At 35.0% G+C, this 21,562-nt stretch overlaps 1 protein-coding gene across 3 annotated transcripts in view; it reads right to left on the bottom strand.

Moving 5' to 3' along the window:
• Positions 1-21,562, bottom strand: part of LOC149548436 (Transducin/WD40 repeat-like superfamily protein) — a 223,209-nt gene that overhangs the window by 120,847 nt on the left and 80,800 nt on the right. For all 3 annotated transcript variants that reach the window (XR_016354026.1, XM_089792504.1, XM_089792505.1), the window contains exon 4: positions 6,463-6,532. Coding sequence is in view for 2 of the 3 variants with exons in the window: in XM_089792504.1 (XP_089648630.1) it covers positions 6,463-6,532 (70 nt within the window). In the remaining variant the exon portion in view is untranslated. The remainder of the gene's footprint in view (positions 1-6,462; positions 6,533-21,562) is intronic.

The raw sequence follows: 21,562 nt of genomic DNA, 5'->3' as shown, positions 1-21,562 counted from the left end.
AGTCTCTTCATCCATTAGATTCATCCAATAATATTCTTTGTCTACCTTGTGCTTCTCTATCAAACCTGTAATAACCCCAACTAGTTATAACTTTGTGTAATACCAAATCCTTCTCAAATTCAATTGTTTGACATTTTATCAAACACTTTGCAAGCAAGCTCTGATACCACTATAATATCCCTTGCCCAAACTAACTGGTTTTTGCTCAAGGAATATTCTCAAACACTTGTATGTTTCCTTTCTCTTTTCTGATTTTTTGTGTTTCAGATTGTTTGATATAGTTTGAATGATGCTAAGAAATTAAGAATGTTCACAAATGATATTACAATACCTCTTACAATGAACTAATATGCGAGTGTAGTTCTTTTTTGGTATTTTCAATGCATTTACATGGAAACTAGATATGGAATGCATATCTATAGCCAACTGACATCTTGACAAACAATTGGCATACAACTATTATGCTGATCATATATGCTATTAGATAGACATGTCGTCAAACAAATGGTATGCAACATATATCTCCTTTATTGAATTCATTCCCATATACAATGTTGCTATAAATTTGCCAAGGCAAATGGGCTTACAATAATGACTACAGCAATGCCAAATCTGATTCTGAGTTATCACTTACAACAGCAAAATTATATGCCTAAGATTACAATGCTAACTACTAATAGTTGCAAGAGAAACTTGATGATAGTGATGCCCAATGGATGGAGATGAAAGTTGCAATCAAAATAAAGCATAAATACTATAGCGTGGGTACTGTAGCGTGACACCTTTCACACGCGCTATAGCAGCAAGGAAAAAAATGATTACTAATGGATGCCAAAGATGAATCTTCAGGTCTGCAATAGTTAGTCCTTCAATATTCTTCAAACCCTTCGATTATTCCTTAACTTTAAGCACAAATAGATCTCCAGAATGAAGCTCTCCTGAATGCCACTCAGTGGATATTTCACCACCTCAAATGGTTGCAACACTGAAGAATTGACACTCTCCAATGGCTAGCTGAAATCAAAAACGCTTAGTTTCTTCTCCCAAGTTCACATCAAATGCAATTGACAATAATCGGATGCCTAACAATGAAGCTCTCGCCTCTATTTATTCTTTTCCTTCACCCTTCTAGAAGAAAATAAAATATTATTTAATTGCACTCTCTAGAAGCTTCCCGCTTTCTAATGCAATAATTAGTTGTACTTCTAGAAAATGCACTCTCTAGAAACTTCCCCCATTCCAATACAATAATTAGTTGTGCTTCTAGAAAATTAAATTAATTAAATATAAAGTCACCTTTTGTTGACTTTAATTTATTTTATTTCTCCATTTAGCCTTTGGAGAATGAAAAGCTAAGCGCTCCATTAAGGGCCCAAAAGATGGGGAACATTACAAGGCCTTTGTGGGTTTGGATCTTTTGGAAAGGATCAAAATCCTTCCTTGCATAGTATACTCCCAACTGGTAAAATTATAGCTCTGCAATTGTTCATGTTGCCTGTAATGAAGGGAAAGACTCCAGCATTTTTCCTAGAGTGATGAAGGAAAGCACCCCTTGTTTGAGGCTCTCCTTCTGCATAAGATTGAAATCTGAAAGGTGCCTAAACACCTCCAACACAACTATTTTGTTTGTAGGGTACCTAGGAAGTTTTTATAGTTCCAAGGAAAACCCCTAGATCCTGATATAGGTGAAAGAAGCGAATTGGATATACCAATTTTTGTACTACTCAATTGGTGTAATGGCTTCCTTGGACAACCTCCTCTATGTTTCTCATTGAAGTGTATGACTGATGTGCATGCTGAAGATGTCATTTATCCTCATGGAACTTGCTCCTTCATGCAACTATAACTCAAGATGGCAGTCATAGACCTTGAATTGACCTTCTCCATTCCCAGCCTCAGTGCTACATATAGGGCCTCAGTAGTTTATGTTCCTTGCAACAGGTGGACTATGTAAGAGGTCATTAGAACTGCCTTGTTTTCTTTAAGTCCGTCAACTGTGCATCTATGTTGTTATTATCTTTGCCCAATTTATCATCACTTCACCCATGGTTATCTCTTCTAAGAAGTAGAATATCCAGGTATTGAAGAAAGCTCCCTCATGTGTTCCCATAACTCTATTCAAGAGGAAGATCATGTAACTGTATTCATCTTTGAAATCCTCACTCACCAATTTCTTTGGCAGTTTAGAATGATGCTTCTTTGGCTCACTAACCCACTTCTTATTTTATGATATCCTTGCAAGCATCGGGCCTTTCTTCAAATGATTTCTTAGTCTCCTCCTTGGCCCTTATTTGCATTCCCGAGTGGTAGGGGATTCCAATATTTTCTCTTATTGCTTCTTCATTCACGAATGCAAGCACCCTTCCTTGAGCTCAGATCATCCTAGTGTTCAGGTCATAGTCCCTTGCACACTCAACCATGAGCTCACTGTATTAGATGGCTGAAGGAAAACCAGCTGCCTAGTGAAGTCCATTTTTCACTATGTTTGCTGCCAGTTGTTAAGACAAATGATCTCTATGTCTGTTCATTCTCATCTTTAGTTTCTTCAAATCAAGGTGGTCCATGTTTGTATCCACGATTTTTCCCTGCTTAGATGCCAATGAAGCCTCTGGATAGAAGCCCTTGGATAGCTCTTGACTAGCTCTGTCCTCATTGTGAATCCCTTAGGCTCTGCCATCCTATTTAAAACTCAAAGTTAGTAACAATCAAAGACTTACGAAAATATTAAGTATAGATGATGAAAGTGCTTGATCTTATCCATCGATTAGATGATTAATTTGACACTTTGTTTTAATGAACAAATCCAAGGAAAGAAACAATTGAAATGCAAGCAAGAATATCAAGACACCGCGGATCCTTAAACAAACTTATGAATTCGGATTTTAAACCAGTCATGATAACATCCTGAAATTAGTCCTATTAACTTATCAATTTAATTCCAAATCATGACTTAGGACTCCCACAAGACCTCAAATACAAACAACAATCCAATCATGGCAGCGAAGTAGTTGGAAGGATTAAGCTTCTGAACATAAGTCTGCAATTTCATTTCAATCTCTCTTAAGATGATATGGGCATTCCAAATAAAGAAAATTCTATGTCCATGAACTCATTGGTGAGCAATGAACAAAACGATCAAGCATAAAAATCAAGTTTATGATCAAAACTAACCAAAAAATATTCCGAAGATAGGTCTCAAAATGATTTGTAATTGATCCAAAACATGCTCAAAATCTATTCACAATAACTGCAATGAAGGTTTGAAACATAAAATTTGCCATTTAATGTGCATTAGAACCATGATTTATCACAAAAAATGACAAAATCAGACCCCTGTTATATTCTGATTCTCTGAAGCCAATATGGGAATAATTCTGAAAATTAGTTTCAGATAGGTTCAAACATCAATCCCAACATAATCTAATAAATACATAGGCGTGCTTGTAGGAGCATGAATGAAATTAACTTAGAATAAACCTTAATGTCCTGTCGAGAAAAGTCCTGATTTTCTGCGGACAAATCTGCAACATACCTTTTCAGGTCTTTATATGGCCTCAAAAATGACCCCTAGCTGATGTCCACAAGGTCCACTACAACTTGGATCAGACAGCAACAAAAAAGAGCAAACCCAGATTTGAAAAAAAAATCAGAGATTATCTTCAGACTTTCATTCACAGCACCCTTACCTCAACCCCACAGTGGCTGCAATCAATTCTAAATGGTGGGTTTTTATCCAAGAAACAATCTGCAAGTAAGACTGGGTGGATTAAGAACTTAAATTATTTTAAATGATTTTCCAAATATAAATCTGTCCCATCGGAGGAGTTTTTAGATTTCAGTCTTAAGACTCACACTTTCAGCCTCCTCTTGCCTTCAAAAACTCAGGAAAGTGTGTCTTTATGGTCTGCAATCGGTTTTAAAGTCAGATTATCACAAAGCAAACCCAGATTTAAAGGAAAAAGTTGATTTTCAGTCGTAGTCTTCAGATTTTCGCATGGAACTTGCTTACCATAACCTTCCCAGGTCTGAAAATGGTTGAAAATGCTCAGCAATTGGCAAGGGAAGTCTCAGAAGGTCTATAGATTATTCTCCACGAATTTTCAAAAAAATCACCTATGTTATGAAAGTCTGCAAATTCGGATCTGAAATCACCTTGTTTTAATCCTTTAATGACTTCACAAAATCTCAGAAAAAGTCCCATTTAGGTCTGAAATCATTGAGGAATGAATTTAGAAGACAGAGTAAATACTTCAATATTGGCAAGAAATTGCTCCCATGGAGGTCACTTTCAGATTTAAATCTGCAAGATTTGCATGGCTTACCTCAGACTTGGAACATTATAAGACCTCCCTTCAATGGCACTTATCTCCTCTTACTCTCCAATTACTCAAAGCTGGATCAATTTCTCACTTAGCCACGCTATTGCTTATTTCAGCCACTTTACAATGTTTCTCATAAATCTTCATGCTTAAACCACAAGGCTACCAGTTTATAAAGGAGTTTAAGCTTGTTGTTCACTACCCACAACGATGTGGGGTCAAAGGAAGTACTCCTTCTAGAAGATTCCAAACTTATTTTATTAATTGTCCTCACACATTTTAGTTTATTAATAAACTAATGCCCAAAAGAGGAAAATTGATCCAAGCTTGGATCCTGAAATTTGATTAAGTCCACACATTGCATGGACTTGAAACTGTATCCAAAATCAAACTCAATCCATGCAAAGTGGGGAAAATCAATCAAAACTTGGATAGAATCCACTTTGTACTTAGAAAACATATGATCTCACTTTGCCATCACAAGAGGAAAAATTGACCCTAGTATGGACAATTTCCAGACTTCGAAAAAAATTACGTTCCACATTCAATCTTGGGGGAAAAACAACCCATGTCTGAACAACTCTCAGACTCAGAAAAATTTCCGAGTTCCCAACTCAAAATTTTCATGTTGCACACTCAGTCTTGGGGGAGAACAACCCATGTCTGGACAATTCCCAGTCTTAGAAAAATTTTGAAGTTCCCAACTCCCTCCAAGGGACCTTAGTAGAAAATTTTCAAGTTCCCAACTCCCTCCAAGAGAAAACGACCTTAGCACAAACTTAGAAAATGACCTTAGTCCAGACCTAGAAAAATTTCAAGCCCACCCTTGAAGGAAAATCGCCCCTGGCTTGGATTTTTTAAACAATTAGAAAATTTTCAAGCAAACATTATCCAAAGTGGTGGAAATTCATAGTATGCTCGGATTTTGAACTCTTTAACACTTAGAATTTTTTTGAAAATTGCAAAATAAGGAGGGAAATTCATGTAGAATCTAGATTTTGATCTACATATGAAGGGAAATTCATGTATAAGTTCGGATTTTGTGTATTTTTTATTTTAAGAAATGGATTTTCCTAAGGATTTTGGCTAATTTTGAATGTAAAAAAAAAAAATTTATAAGGATGTTAAGGCCCTTATGCATGGAATATACCTTTACATGGAATTTCAGACAAACTAACTAGCCAAAATTTAAATACGATTTGAATTTTACGTTAAACCCATTATAACATGACCCCAACAAATTACAATTTTAACGTTCCCATTGTAAAATCACAAATTTGCCACTCGGTTTCTCTGTCACCCGTCAATCTTTTAAAGCTTTAAATTGCCAAATGCAATGCCAAAATCTACCTAACCTAACAACTACAAGCCAAATGAAGGGGGTCCCTGTTTGTAATGGGTTGATGGTGTTAAAGGGTCAAAACTTGCCCATCAAGTTATCTTTTGGAAAATTCAAACAGCTCAATGAATTGAAGGACAAGCACACAAATCGAACAGGATGTAAAATTGAAATTATGCGAATGGGTCCAAATTATCAGAAGTTATTGGTATGACTAAATAGCAATTCACATATAATGTATAACAAGTAGGGAGGAACGAAATCTAACTTTCACATTTGTGAGGAACCAGATCTTTGAAATATTAGAAAGGTGAAGAGAGATTGAGAGTACAGATGAACACACAATTTCAATAGTACTGGAGAAAACTGCCTCCATAAAATTGCCCGGCTAGTCTTATTTTTCAGGATATAATTCTAGTTTTTTGTGGCTCGATTGCGTTAGTTTGCATTTTCTACATTGCTTAGAAACGTATCAAAATATCAAACCCTCATTTTGCATTGAATATCTTTAAGATTACTTGCAGAACATAAAATTATTTTTTAGTTCAACTTGCATTTTACAGAAAATTTACCTAAACATGAAATACAATGAAACAGAACCAAACTAAACACAAACATTTGTCACAAAGGAGTTGGACATTAATGCTGATGAAAATGGCTACCACCTAAACCATTTCAATTCTGGAAAACATATCAGATTATTATATGGGCAGCACAGTAATCAAATACAACATGGCTATTAATTTCAAAAAATTCAATAGTATTTGAGAATCTATAATTTTTGCTTAATTCACAATGTAGAACCTCAAGTAATGGTGGCTTTATATCAGGGAATTTCTCCACAAAGCTCCTCGTGTAAAAAGCTGCTAGGGCACTGTCATTCACTTGGCCCCAAGGAAAATATGTTAGATAGTACAATATCAAATAATATTTGGAATAGCTAGGAAAAGAAAAATAGCAGCATAAACATACAAAAGGTGCTCCAACCTATTTAAAAATAAATCTCAACAACACAATCTGAGATATGAAATTGTTATAAACAGTATCAAAAGAACTATAAGCACTGAACTTGGATGAAACATTTATAAAAGATAAAGACCGAAATTAATAACTTTGTTGCTGGCTCAAATTTGGGTTGAATTATAAGCACCGAACTCAGAAAAAACATTTATAAAAGAAAAAGACCTAAATTAAAAACTTTGTTTCTAGCTCAAACTTGGGTTCGGGTTCAGCAGTTTAGCAGTATCTTTTACTCTGGGTTAAATACGGCTGTGTTTGGCAGGACAATTTCTATAATTTCTAAGCATTATTCTTCAATCCAGATAGACATAACTTCTTTGAAAATTCTGTTCTGTCCTTCTAATTATTCTCACTTGTGATTCTCAGTTTGTCTATACTTTGTACTTTTCCTAGCTAGAAACTTAAAAAAAAGTTAAATCATTTTATATTAGATGAATTATTTAAGAATCATACTTAATTATTTTCAAAATTACAAGTATTAGTTTTCTATGTTAATTTGATAGACTCTTGCCCTCCCTGGAAGCTGGAAAAGAATTTGTCATCACCAAAACTCAAACACTAGTTTTTTTCTACTAAAATGTTTTTAAAATAGCGTTCTTTGTGTTCCCTCAATAGTTTTAGAACTTTTAGTCGTATGTTGAGCATAAGTGTTGCGCAATCGAAAGTTATTTCTTGTCTTTTTTGACATAATTTTTTGTGCTAGTGTTTTTATCAGTCACTTTTGTTAAGATTAAACCTGTATCCTTTTGAGTTCATGGATATTGAAAAGATGATAAATCTACCTATCTTAACCTCAGTTCCATTCCCGGGAGATGAACAGGATATGTTATGTTATATTTTTTATCAGCAAAGATCAGTACAATTAACATGAAGATTACACGAGAAAGCTAATTATAACACATTATATTATGAGCTACTAGATTCTGTCAAAATGTTCAGACATTATCAAATAAGGACAGAAAATGTGACATTCTGACTTGCTAAGGCATATGAAAACCAAAAGCATGTGGAGCAATCATTTTTTATTAGCACTGAAGTTTGCATGAAAAAAGTGGATAACTCTATTAAAGAACCAGCTATTAAAGATTTTCAATGTGATGGATTTGATCCCTAAGAGGCTAAGGATTTTGCACCTGACCTATCAAATAACTGCCTTTGTTACATCCCAATTTTTGACCTAGCTTGAAATATAGCCATTGAGGTTCACATGAAGTCAATTGGCAGTTTAATTTGTTATAATCTAGCGAAATGGTAAGATAGTTAGTCGTTATGATTTCAAGTGAAGATGACATGTTAGTTGATCGTTAATTGCGAATTCATGGAATTAAGATGAAAGGTTAACTGTTATGATTATTTATGATTAAATAATTTATAATTTAATTACGTAGAAATTCCTTGCAGGGAGCATGTCGAAGGGGTGGAAGCATTGTCAGAAAAGAATTAAGCAGGGCATCACCATCACTAGGCAGACAGGTAGAAGACCTAGCGATTTGAAACAGGACACATCTGTGGAACCCCATGAGTTATTTAAATAATTAATTTAATTAAAATAATTAAGTTAAAATATAAAATGTATCTTAAAGGATTTAAATTTATCTTTCGTCATATTATTTTTAATAATTATTTATATACGTGCATTTAAATATAAAAATGATTTGGCATCTTTATATTAATAATTTAATAGAGTGATGTTTATATGTGCATATAAGATTATATTAATATTCGAATTATAATAATTTTCAAATTATAACCTTCCAACTCTCTTTCCATTCTTTTATTCTTTTCATTTTAATAAATCTTTGTTTATAACCGATTAGATACCTGGCGTTCTTACTTTTCAATTAATCTTTTTAAGTTACGGAAGCCAAAGGGCCACCTTATTATATTATAAGAAATCGAGAATGGGAGTTGAAGATATAAAAATTGTTTTAAGCATCCAATTACCTTTTCTTCTTATGGATGATTTATATTTAATTCGAGTTTGTCTTCATTGTTTTGGCAGTTCCTTTCCAAATAATAATATTCTGCTTCAAGCCTACCGTACGGGGACTATCTGGGCTGAAGTCGTGAATCAACCAAGATGTTCAAATCGTTTTCATTTAACTGCAAGTCAAGAAGCAGGATTGGCGGATTTATTTCAGTACAAGTCTAGACTCAGATTTTTGGTCACGTAAGATATCTGATGCACCCGTAACTTTCTTTACACTCGATTATTTTGGATACAGATTTTTGTTCCTTCAAGTTGTCAGTGATAAGACATTGTTCAAGCATAAAGAAGTCGTTTTTCCTTTTCCAAGACTGACGTTTCCTAGAGAATTATATTGCTTTTACAATTTGTCGTGTTTTCTTGTGGTAATATGATATTGTTTTATGCGTAAAGGCCTACCGATTTTCTTATCCATTTGTAATCGAATATGTGAGATGATTCAATAGAAATTCTCTGAATTCATATGCATAAATGTTATCATTCCAAAAGGAATCAATCCTGATGTATATAAATAATTAATTGAGTGTGAGATAATAAAATCTGAACATCAAGGATTTCACCAGGTTAAGGTGCCAGTATGTGGTGAATAAGGTGTAAAGTATCCTTGTGAATTTTAATCTGATAGCACCAAGGAATCACCAGCTTGATGGCCTGAGAATGGTGAGCAGGTGTAGAAGATATCTACAAACTAGAATGACATCAAAACTAAATAAATAATACAATAAATAAGCTTTAGCTCACGCATGCTCCACTCATGAAGATTGTTGTCAAGAATGTTGTCAATTTTGAGATCATAATCATGTAATCACAGAATGTGAAATGATGATTGTATGCAATCTTCTTGAATAATTGTTAGAGTCGTCTGCTCTGAGAATTCGGAATACTTGGGACTCACCCGACTATGTAGCCAAGAAGATGGGTGATGAGGTTTGAGAAAGGAATCATCAATATTATGAACCAGTATCAATTATGACATTTCAATATTTATCATTTAATATGAATTAATTAATAGCTCATGCATATTCCTGTTATGGTGATCTCCTGCTGCCAAGTTGTATGGCATGTTATATATCATGATGCCCAGTGGATGGCAAGATGTCCCCTGTCAATTCCAGGTAGGGAGGGCCTTTCTCGTTAGAGATCGTGTGGGGATATGTTTTGGTCCAAGGTTGGGTGGCTAGGCCCCTCACAATGTTTCCCTCTCTCAAGTTATCGGACATGTGTCAGACAGAAATAAGCCATGCATTCAATTGTTTATCGGAAACAGGTATTATCACTTTTATTTATGAGGAGGTAAGCTTAAATTGAGTTATTTCATTGTTACCGTCATTTTACTTTCATTTATATGAATAACGAATATAAGTATATTTTCTAATCTTGAGTTACTGTCACAATTAAGTAATCGGAAGGAAAGGAAACCGAAGCCCTAATTGATTGACAGCTGGAACCCTACATGATACAACGGTATCAGAAGCCCTAATTGAATCCTTGGTAGCGGAAGCCCTAATTTGAATCCGTCGTATTGGAAGCCCTATTTGAATCAGTGGTATTGGAAGCCCTAATTGAATCCGTGGTTGCGGAAGCCCTAAGTGAATTAGCGGTATCAAAAGCCCTAAATGAACCGAAGTTAAACAATGCCCTAATTGACACAGTGGTATGTGATGCCCTAATTTTATATAATGGTATTTAATGATAATTGTCATTTGTTTTTGGTTTAACAATATTTGGATAGAAGTCGTTTTTGTGGTATTGTTATAGAGGTATTTGTGGACTAACCCGGGTGGTTGCAGAAGCATCCCTAGTTGATTTCAATCTCAGTTTTTCCGAGGTATGTAGTTTTCAATTTCTGTAATAATTTCATTTGATGGTATTTCAAGTTTTTAGTTATGAAATTTTGTCTAACTAATTTTAGCAGTAAATCTTATTCACATGAACATGAATGATATAACTGTCTTCCTATGAAATGAAGTAGTAACTGTACTTTTAGTATGTTAGATGTTATTTTAGACCCAGAAAAATTAGATGTTACAGCCTTCCCATCCATCTTCTTGACACTCAAAGTTTGTACTCTCCCAAACAAGGAATAGAAAACCAACTACACGATATCATCTAAACTCCCCAACAAAGAGAGAGGTTACTCCTCTTTAGTCTGTCTCCAACTTCCTCATCTGTTAATCTGGCTGCAGCTCATATTTTTGCTTCTGTTAAATATTCTTCTCACTCTCTCAATAAGCTAGGGGAAGATGATATGCTGTAGTTAAGATACTTGGATGTTGAGTAGGTTTTGAAACCTCTAGGTGGAATTTCAAATACTAATTTTCTCAAACAATCTTCTCAGGATAGAAAGAAAACAGATAAAGTATGCATGGTGAAATGGCTCAAGGAAGCTCCTTTTGAAGATATTGGGGCTGGTGCTCAACAAACAATAGTTGCTTTTATTCTGGGGTAAACAGGTAGGGGCCCTCAAAATAAAAAATGGAGGTCCTTTCTCAGAAGTGAGGGACCTTAATGCCCCTAAAAGGGCTATTAGTCAAGAACCATATAGCCTCTTTTTATGGATGTGGTATTGCTGGAGGAAATGAAACCAATATCTTCTAAGCTTGAAATTGTTCTCTCCTCCTTTTGAAATCTCTGGCCAGGGTTTACTTTCAATGCTTCGGAAGTTTTTCCAGGTCTGAGCTCATGTAATCTTCGGAAAGCTGGGATAGTCACTATTCACATTTTGGCAAAGGATTCAAACTGGATTCTTTGTTTCTTTTGCTCTAGTTCGGAACAGATCTTGAGTTTCCTTTCAATGTGTAGGGCCTAATAGTCCCATTTGCAAACATGTACAGGTGAGATCTTTTCTCAGCTCAAGTCCCTTCAGGATCAGAATGTGTTTTTGAGAGTTGATTTTAATCTAGTTACAGGTGTTGAAGTAAGATGAGGAATTCCCCATCCTTCTAGATTAGAGCCTGACTTCTAACGAAATTATTTTCAGAATAATCTGTTTGATGTGATCCCTAAATCTGGTAGATTCTTAAACAAAAAGTGCAAAGTCTTCGATTTATATAAGAAAGGGTACAGAAATTTTTAGTTCAGCACCATGGATGAGAGACTTTTTGTTATGATCTCTTCTATCATCTCAGAGGCTGGTTTGAAACACTTTCCTATTTTACTAGACTCTTGTCTAATCATTGCCCCATCTAGATGCCCATTTAAATTTGTAATTATTTGGTTGCCGCATAAAGACCTGATCATTGCAATTTAAGACTGGAGGAATTCAGCTCCTGTGTCCTATCTCTTTTTGAGACAACACATCTCTCAAAAATTATGTTAAGAAATGCCTCAAGGTTTGGATATCCAATCATTTGGTCTCACATCTCCCAAAAGTATCATGGATAACCAATTATTTGTATCATAGATAAACTTTTGGTGGAAGACGCTTTCTTGACTCGCAGTTTGAGAAGGCTTTGATTTGTGAAGAAATTTATTGTAATCGACAATCTTATGACCTTAAGGCTTATTAATATTATCAGATTTCCACAATCCATTTTTAATACAATTTGCTTCTGGATTCAATTGTGTGTATTTCTTAGTATCAACGTTTCAGATCACACTTCGTGATCAATCATCAGGATGAAAGTGAAGGAATGGAATGCAAAATATGCAGACTAAGCCTATCACTAGACAAATAAGAAGAGAATGGACAACACCAAAACCAATGAAGGGAAAAAAGGTGAAAAGGTGCAACAAGTGGAAAAGAAAATGAGAAGGGGAAAAGAAGAAAAAAAACAATAAAAAACAAAATATCCAAACCAAGACACTAGAAACTCAACAGAGAAAAAATAAATAAATAGACAACCTCAAATAATCTAAGCATGTTGTTCACACTACTAAAAAGAAGGACACCAAAAAGTTCAAGACAAGAAGCTAAAAGATCAATAAAGAAGTGAACGTAATAACTACATTAAACATGAACTAAGAAAATGAGTATTAATAAGTCATAAGAAGAAAATGTGTTAAAAAATACACAAAAATAAATTATATAAAACAAGAAAATGGATTAAAAGAAACTAAGAAAATAAATAGACAATGTAAACATACATACATATGTTAATGTATATATGTTGAAGGACAAAGTATATAAATATAAATGCATGTATATATGTTAACATATATACATAGGTTTACATACATATATAGTTGTTCTTATGTTCTATTAGCATACATACACACACATGCACACGTGTGTATGTTGATAAAAAAAATAAAAGCTACAACAAAATAGAAACAATTTAAATGAAAATGAGTAAAATAGCAATTAGATATATATATACCATAAACTAAAGAAATAAATAAATAGGAACCTACAACTTAACTATACAAACAAATATATATATATATATAAGCTTATGTATGTATTTTAACATATATACATAAATATGAAAACCTTAATACCAATAAGCAACTAAATGTAACAAAGGCATAACTTAAAAAATTGTACACACTGGATAACTATAACCGCAAACCTATAAAATAGCATCTATTATACAAAAATAAAAAATAACTAAAAATTGATAAAAAAAAAAGCTAGTGGATATCAACAAATATAAGGACCTCAAAAAGCAAGAGATTGGATAAACTTAACCACAAAAAAAGTAAAAAATAGAACAAGAAATTAATGTGTGTGAGAGAGTGTGCCACAAAATGCAAGCAATAAAATAAAACCAAGACAGGGAGAATAAGCCAAAAGAAAATAAACAAGAACCAAAAACAAAAGAAACAAGGGAAGTGAGAGGGGACAACAAGCGGACAAGGGGAAGAAACCTAAAAGAAAGGACAACAGAGTGAACCCAAGAAAAAGGGAGAGGGGGCAAGAAAGCATCAAAGATGATGGTTGTTGTCAAGCCACCTAATAGAGGTTCCCAAGAAAGGCTTAAAGACCTGTCATCATCTTGGTTGAAGTTAATGGGATGGTAGTTAATTTTAGTGGCCTCCTTGAGCTTCATCTTAAAATAGTTGTCCTCCCTAGATAGAATCTGCAAACTCTCCAAACAAATGTGATGCTTGGTAGAAGAGGAGTGTGTCGCTAAAGAACATTTGTGGTCCCTGTCATGCTTGATGTCTGCAATATGCTCACAGATTTTGGTGTGGAATGAGTGGCTTGTCTCGCCTATATAGGGGTTACCACAGGAGCACATGATATTATAGACTTCCAAGTCAAGAAGAGAGTCTTTGGATTCCTTGAGCAAGGGGGCACGATTTCATAATTGAGAAAGGGGTGTGAAAAAGTAATGTGAAGGCCCTTTGGGGGGGGGGGGGTTGGGGAGGGTGTCCCTCATCGTTGTTAGTTTTTCCCTTGTCTCTCAACACAAGTAAATCTCTCTCTCTTTGTCTATGTGTGAGGAAGGACCATACCATTGTATACCATTCCTCTAGAATTGTTATTGGTCAGCAATTAATTCTCTGCTTAGCTGTTATGTTAGGCAACATTCCTCTCGAACTAGGAAGTGTTTTATGTTTTGCAAACTATTCATTCTTTCTAGAGAAACAAGCACGACATTCTTCTCTATAAATTGATCATTGTTCCTTGAACTAAGCTTTTCATTTGTGCTCGACAAAACATTCATAGGTTCTTCCATTTTCTATTTCAATAATTGCTTAATTTTGAGCTCTACAATCAAAATCACTATATACTTGTTACCATATAGCTTCTTTTCTAAACAAAATTTTGCATCAATCCATGCATAACGTCACTCAGAGATGAACCTATAAATCTTTGATTCGAAATATAATCGGTAGGCAATATGAAGTGGAAGGATCATTCATTGATCCATCATAGTTACGACATCAAACCAAGGAAATCACCTTCAGTTTATAGATCCGGCAAGTCAATCCTTGCACAATTTTAATTCTGTTATGATTACTTATCCATTGAATTTGAATATTTAATCATGTATGAAAAAACATTTGTATGATATTTATCATCAGTAGTCATGTTACTTGATTTCATCTGCATATTAAAAATGTGATGTCTAACAATGATAGTCATTATCACTCAATTGAAATTGTATAGTTGAAATACTAAAGATTTCATCAATATCAATGTCGAGTCACCTCGTATTACGCATCTACACTCAAGATTACCAAGAGGCAATGTCCATAACTGCCACCTCAACCAACATGGGTGGAAGATGCCAAGTACATTGGCATTGGAAGAGTATAGTTTGAGAGATCACCATAGAAGGATTTCCTATGTTGCATATTATTTATCGAACCAAAGCATCTTATCGAGAGATGTTGCTCATTTGACCAAGATCTCTTCTTTTGTCCTTGCCTATCACTCATTCTTTCTTTCCATTTTCTTACCATTTTCAATATCTCTTCAAGGAACTTCCTTGCTTCAAGAGAGGAGGGAAAAACCCACCAACAATGAGGGACTCTCTCTCTCTGTGGCAAAACTACTATTGTTGTATACCATTCCTCTAGAATTGTTATTGGTCGACAATTAATTCTCTGCTCAACTGCTAAAGTTAAGCAAGATTCCTCTCAAACAAGAAGGGCTCTATGTTCTGTGACCTATTCATTCTTTCTAGAGAAACAAGCACAACATTTTTCTCTGTAAATTGATCATTGTTCCTTTAATCAAGCTCTTCATTGCGCCCTACAAAACATTCATAAGTTCTTCCATTTTCTATTTTGGTAATTGCTTAGCTTTGAGCTCTCCAATCAAAACCACTATATAGTATATACTTGTTACCATATAGCTTTTTTTCAAAGAAAAAGTTTGTATCAATCCTCATAGATCATCTCTCGGAGATGGGACCTATAAATCTCTAATTTAAAACATCATCTTCACCAATATCAGGTGGAAGGATCATTGGTTGATCTATCATAGCTACAACATTAGGCCAAGGAAATCAACTTCAGTTTATTGATCAAGCAAGTTGATAGTTGCACCATTTTAATTTTGCTATGATTACTTATCCATTAAATTTGAATATTCAATCATGTATGGAAAAGCATTTGCATGAAATTTATCATCAATAGTCATGTTATTTATTTTGTCTACATATTAGAAATGTGAAGTATGTCAATGATAGTCATTGCCACTCAATTGATTTTGTATAGTAGAAATATGAAAGATGTTATCAATAATCAATGTCATTTGATTGAATTTGCATATTAGAAAAACAAAAGATGTTATCCATAATCAATGTCATTCAATTGAATCTACATATTAGAAATACAAAAGATGTTATCAATAATCAATGTCATTTGATTTAATATGCATATGAGTATTGTGAAATATATCATTATTGGTCAATGTCTTAATGGAAATCTGCAATTGAACAATGCATAGTATCTACAATATTCAGTATCTGGAAACGACAGCATGACTAATCGTAGGGAAAATTATTTCCTCAAGATTGAACATCTATTGTTAGACCATGAAACATATTAATCAATATGAAACATTGGTTCATAAATATTGATAAAGAAGTATATATGATAAAGAAAGTGAACTGACATATAGCTGCTTTGCATTCAAAGGATTCAGTAAAAAGTAACATTGGATGGGATCTATCTCTACTCTGTGTTTGGGATTCTCTCTACACTATGCCTAAATCTAATATAAAACACAAGAAATTAATCCAGAGCAATTGTTAAACTGGATGAAGATAGAAAAGAAAGAAAATTAAACCATAACCACGCAGCCACAAGTCCTCAAGGCTATCCGTACTGAAGAGCTTAAGCAGATATCACTCAGCGTATGCAACATTTGGTACATCATGAGGATGTTATAGATTGGGCAATTGAGTGTAGGACCATACCTACCTTGAAGGGTATTGAGGAGCTAGATTATCCCTTAGACATCCAGCAATTGAGAACTAAACACTCTAAAGTGTTCAATGATTTACATCCTAGTAGACCTCTGAATAGAGGGATTGAGCATATCATAGAGTTGGAGGAGGGCACTAAGCCCATCATGATCACACCTTATTGGCATCCGAAGCGGCTCGAAGATGAGATTGAGAAAACCATATAGGAGCTACTTGACATGGGGTATATCAGGCCTAGTAAGTCCCCATTTGCTTCTTCAGTTATTCTGATAAAGAAGAAGGATGGTACCCTACGGATGTGTATAGATTACCAGATGTTGAATAAAAGAAATATTAAGAACAGGTATCTGATTCCACGGACTGATGAGCTTATTGATGAGTTGCATGGGGCCAAGTATTTTCCGAAGATTGACTTGAGGTTCGGAAACCATCAGATTCGAGCTAAAGAGCAGGATAAAGAGAAGACTGCATTTAGGTGTCAATGAGGACATTTTGAGTTTCAAGTCATGCCTTTTGGCTTGACAAATGCTCCTGCTACTTTTCAGTCTACTATGAACAAGGTGTTTCACAGTCACCTTCGAAGATTTGTATTGGTATTCTTTGACAACATCTTGATTTACAGCAAGACTTGGGATGATCATGTTGCTCATCTGGATCTAGTTTTGGGTATATTGGATCGGGCTTCCTTGCATGCCAAGGAGTCCAAGTGTGCTCTTGCAATGACAGAGTTACTTTACTTAGGGTATATCATCGGTGCTAATGGAGTTCGCATGGATCCAAATAAGATCCATGATATTGTGGAGTGGCCCACACCAAAGACCCTGACACAGTTGAGGGGGTTCATAGGTCCTTATGCTTTTTGTCGTAGATTTGTGGTAGGATTCTCTTGACATGCGGCTACCGTTACAGATCTAACCCATATGGGTGCTTTCCAATGGACTGCTCAGGCGCAAGTGTTTTGAGAGGTTTTATACAATCATGACTTCGTGCTGAGTGTAACCTTTACCAGATTTTTCTCAACCCTTTGATGCTTCTAGAGAGGGTATTGGTGCAGTGCTATCTCAAGATCGACATACCATAGCCTTTGAGAGTAATAAGTTGTAAGGACCAAAGAGATCATTCAGAGTTTACGATAAGGAGATGTTGGCCATCATGCATGCTTTGGCCAAGTTCAGGCAGTACTTAGTCGGCAACAAGTTCTGCATTAAGACTAACAATAATAGCTTGAGACATTTCTTAGACAGAGGGACCTGAATGAGAGGCAGCAAAAATGGGTCAACAAGTTACAAGCATATGATTTTGATATTTCTTATATCAAGGGGACTCAGAATGTTGTTGTCTCAAGGAGGCCTCATCTATGTGTAGCTACTAAAATTTCAAATGACTGGAGATACTTGATTATAGCTGAGTATGCCAGGGACCAATGGGCTTCAAGTATTTTGGATGGCAGTATTCAAGATGGTAGTTATTCACTTGCGGATGAGTTGATCATCTAAAAGGGAAGGATATATTTGATTCCAAGGTCAGGTGTGTGTGAGATTCTCCTATGGTTGGTCATCCAGGGTTCTTTAAGACATATAGACAGGTTCAGGAGAGATTCAATTGGAAGAGGTTGAAGACTGATGTTCAACGCTATGTTGGATATATTATTTCCTTTTGATAATTGGCTGAGGGTTTTCTGAGTTCTGAAGATTGTCTAGAATTTCATTGCAAATTGTGCTGATTTCTACAATTCGCTAAGTCCTCCTGTAATTTTATTGTGGCTAAGGAGGTTGATTTAGTGAAGGAGAATTGTCTACAATTACTACATTCAAACATAGTTTCAATTTGGGGTTTGATCTGAACATTGAGGGCTGCCAAATTTGCATTCCAAGGCAGAGTGTGAATCCAAAACAACACCTGAGATTGAGCCATAGGTCTAGACATCACTGCTCAGGGCTGGACGATTTAATTGGTGGCCTGCAATTTGTATTAATTGGATATCGTAGGTGATTTGGGGCAGTGATTTGAGCAAACAATATAGCTTTGAGGTATAGGAGATTGAGTGCAGAGCAAAACGGCCACCATAGATGCAAATCGGGCTGGGAAATGTAGGAATTCTGATCAGCGCAAGGGTTAGCCTGGTCTGCACATCATAACACCTGTACATCAATCCATTCAACTCCAGTGTGTGGCAACATCCAGCTAGGGAGCAGATTTCCTTTGAATTGTATTTTGCAACATTCTTTTTAAAAAATTGTTAGCAATCAAGAATATTGAATGTGAATTGCTGATATTTCAGGGTGTTCACAAATAAGTTCCAAAATTTGATGTTATTTTCTTTTAGCAATTAGTTTCCTTTTATTTATATATATTTGCAAAACAAAAAAAGCACATATCCAAAAAAAAACAAAAAAATCAGAAAAAACACAAAATCCAAAAAATCCAAAAACATTTCTCATTTTCCATTAGCAAATCGATATAAGGCAAGAAGAGGTTTTTACATCCCACAGTCTCACTGTGATCTATCTAATAATGTAGAGTCTATAAACCATTAGTTTCTTTAGTGTGACTCTTGCATTATTTGATTTAGACTGTCCCAGATATCGGAAGTGGACTATGTAATGTCCCCTTTTTCTAGGACATTATAATTTTGTGTTGCCAGCTCTCTTCGCCTAGGTTTCAGGGGCGAAAAAGTCATTTACGAGGTTCAGTTCAAGATTTGGCCTAGACATTTCTAATTTCAGAGCCATCAAAGTAGTTTTGGCAGGTTGTCTAGATGCTTACTATTTTTAGTAAGTAAACTGAGCTCAGAATTTTTGGTATCTCAATGTTGGTTTAGAAGCGTCTCGCCGAGAGCTTTCCAACAAGCTATTGCACGTGCTTATCCGAGTTCATTTGGTTGAATATTTTGATGCCTGATGATTATATGGTTTACAAACTAAGTGGCTTTAAAAGTTCATTTAACTTGTCACTCTATTTTTAAAAGGTATTATGTTCACTTAAGTTACTAAAGGACAAAAAAGGTGTTTTATCCCACATTGCCTAAAAGGGCGTGCATCACATTGGAAAAAGTGATACAGGTACAACAAGCTCCACATGGGGAGATATGAAGATGATAATATTTATAAACAAATAATAATCTAGGAGTTGCAAATAGTGACTAGTTATCTCTTCGAGGACACAAACCCTTGAAGAGGCTTTGAAGGTTGGACGCAAACCTAGCCTTCTTACAGGTTTAATCTGCATTTGCCAATCTGACTGTTATTTCTGTTTATAAGATTGGATTATTTAGATTGTTGCATGTTATTGTATTGTTGTTATATAATACAGTAACATATTTGGCGGCTATTTGTGTTAACTGTTGGTTTTTCTATATGTACTTCTAAATATTTGAGAAATCAAACAAACTTTTCTGAGTTATCTTGTATGCATATCTGTTGGTTACAAATCGATTTAAGTTCTGGAATTTATATCAAATATTGATTTTCTGTTTGGTTTTAAATCTGCACATTTATATCAAGGTTTTAGAGAAAAATATCCGAAAAGAGATATTGCAGTGGTATCAGAGCTGGTTTTCCTGCCAGCCTGTGAAGTTTTTACCAAAAAAATTTATAGCTATAATAGATTTTAATAATCTGGTCTCTCTCAAGGTTTTATTGAATGTTTAGAAATATTTCTAAATAGTTGCAACAACTGAAGCAAAAGTTTGGTGAGTATTAAACCTGTGTGGTAAAATTCAAGAAAATTGTTTTCTCTGGCTTGGAGCACACATCAACCGAGTGGAAACTCTTGTACATTGTAAAGAAGTTGTGAGTCTAGAAAACACAATGTCATGTGTCCAATTAATCAAGGAGCTTTGCGATGAAACATTTTCTCAAATTTAATACTACTTGTAAAGGGGAATATTTGTGGATACGACAATAGGAGGCATTTGACTATTAGCTGGGAAATACTTTAGATTCCTGGTGCAGAGCACCTAACTCTCATTCATCTATATGTTTGTAATAAGGTCTAGGGATAGATCTAATGATCTCCCTATGACCCATCCATTTTGTAAGGACACAAGACCCCTTGGCGTAATTATAAACCTTGGGCATCATTTGGTCCTAATGGGTGATATTTTAATCATTTTATGTCTTTTAGGGTGTGTCTTAGGGGTTTGGAAACCTAATATGGTTTCTAAGTGTCAATAAAGTCCAATTGCAACATTTTTTGCAACATTTCTTGCTATAGCACAAAAATTGCTTAAAAGTTGTGAGAAACTTTTGCAATTTTGCTAAGCAACTTTTTGTTTAAGAAACCCAATGGTCCAAACCATTTGGTGGTTGGGTAAAGCGGTTGGAAACAGCCTATGTAGGCTTGAGGCATTCGAAAATGGATCTAGAAAGAAGATCCAATGTTAATCTTGCTTTCAAATCAATAAAATACTATTGTTTCAATGCAATTTGCTGTTATTTTGCAAGTACAATATGGAAGAATAAGGGTTGGAGGATGGTTTTTGTGATCTAAAAGTTGAAGTTAATTGTCTGAAGGTCTTTGGCATTGGTTAGAAGTTTCCATCCTTTCCTTTTCAAAAGTAATTGAATTTATTAACTTGCTGATCTATGAAACCCTCAATTTCAGGGTTTGGGCACTTAAATGGCCCTAACTTGCTGATCCACTGGTGGAATTTCTTCTCTACTCGTATGATGCAAGTTAGGGATGTACACTACAAGATTTTTGCAGTTTTCGAACAGGAGTTGAAGGCTGTGAATTTTGGGAGCAAGCCCTAGGTCAAATATTACCATGTATTTGACCCAGTTTTGAAGAAATCGAATTAGTTGTGGAGATGGAGAGACTTTGAGGACTTGATGATAAAACAAAGTGCCCTTGTTTGAGTCAGTAGAACACCCTGAAAGTGGAGTTTTTGTTCTATGCACCCATTCTTAACCACTTGCTTTGAAACCCAAGCCTAACCTAGCGAATTAGGCCTGTGGACTTAGTCAGAGTTATGATATGCTAGAGTGGAGTCAATCTCTGTACTTTGGGTTTGAGAGAACTTGGAAAAGGGTACTTGAAACTGTAATTTGTTCCTCAAGTCTTTTGGAAA

Source organism: Cupressus sempervirens, chromosome 7 (assembly GCF_028749045.1).
Source record: "Cupressus sempervirens isolate cs-2001-9-10 chromosome 7, ASM2874904v1, whole genome shotgun sequence".
Taxonomy (NCBI): domain Eukaryota; kingdom Viridiplantae; phylum Streptophyta; class Pinopsida; order Cupressales; family Cupressaceae; genus Cupressus; species Cupressus sempervirens.
This window is presented reverse-complemented; position numbering and strand designations above follow the sequence as displayed.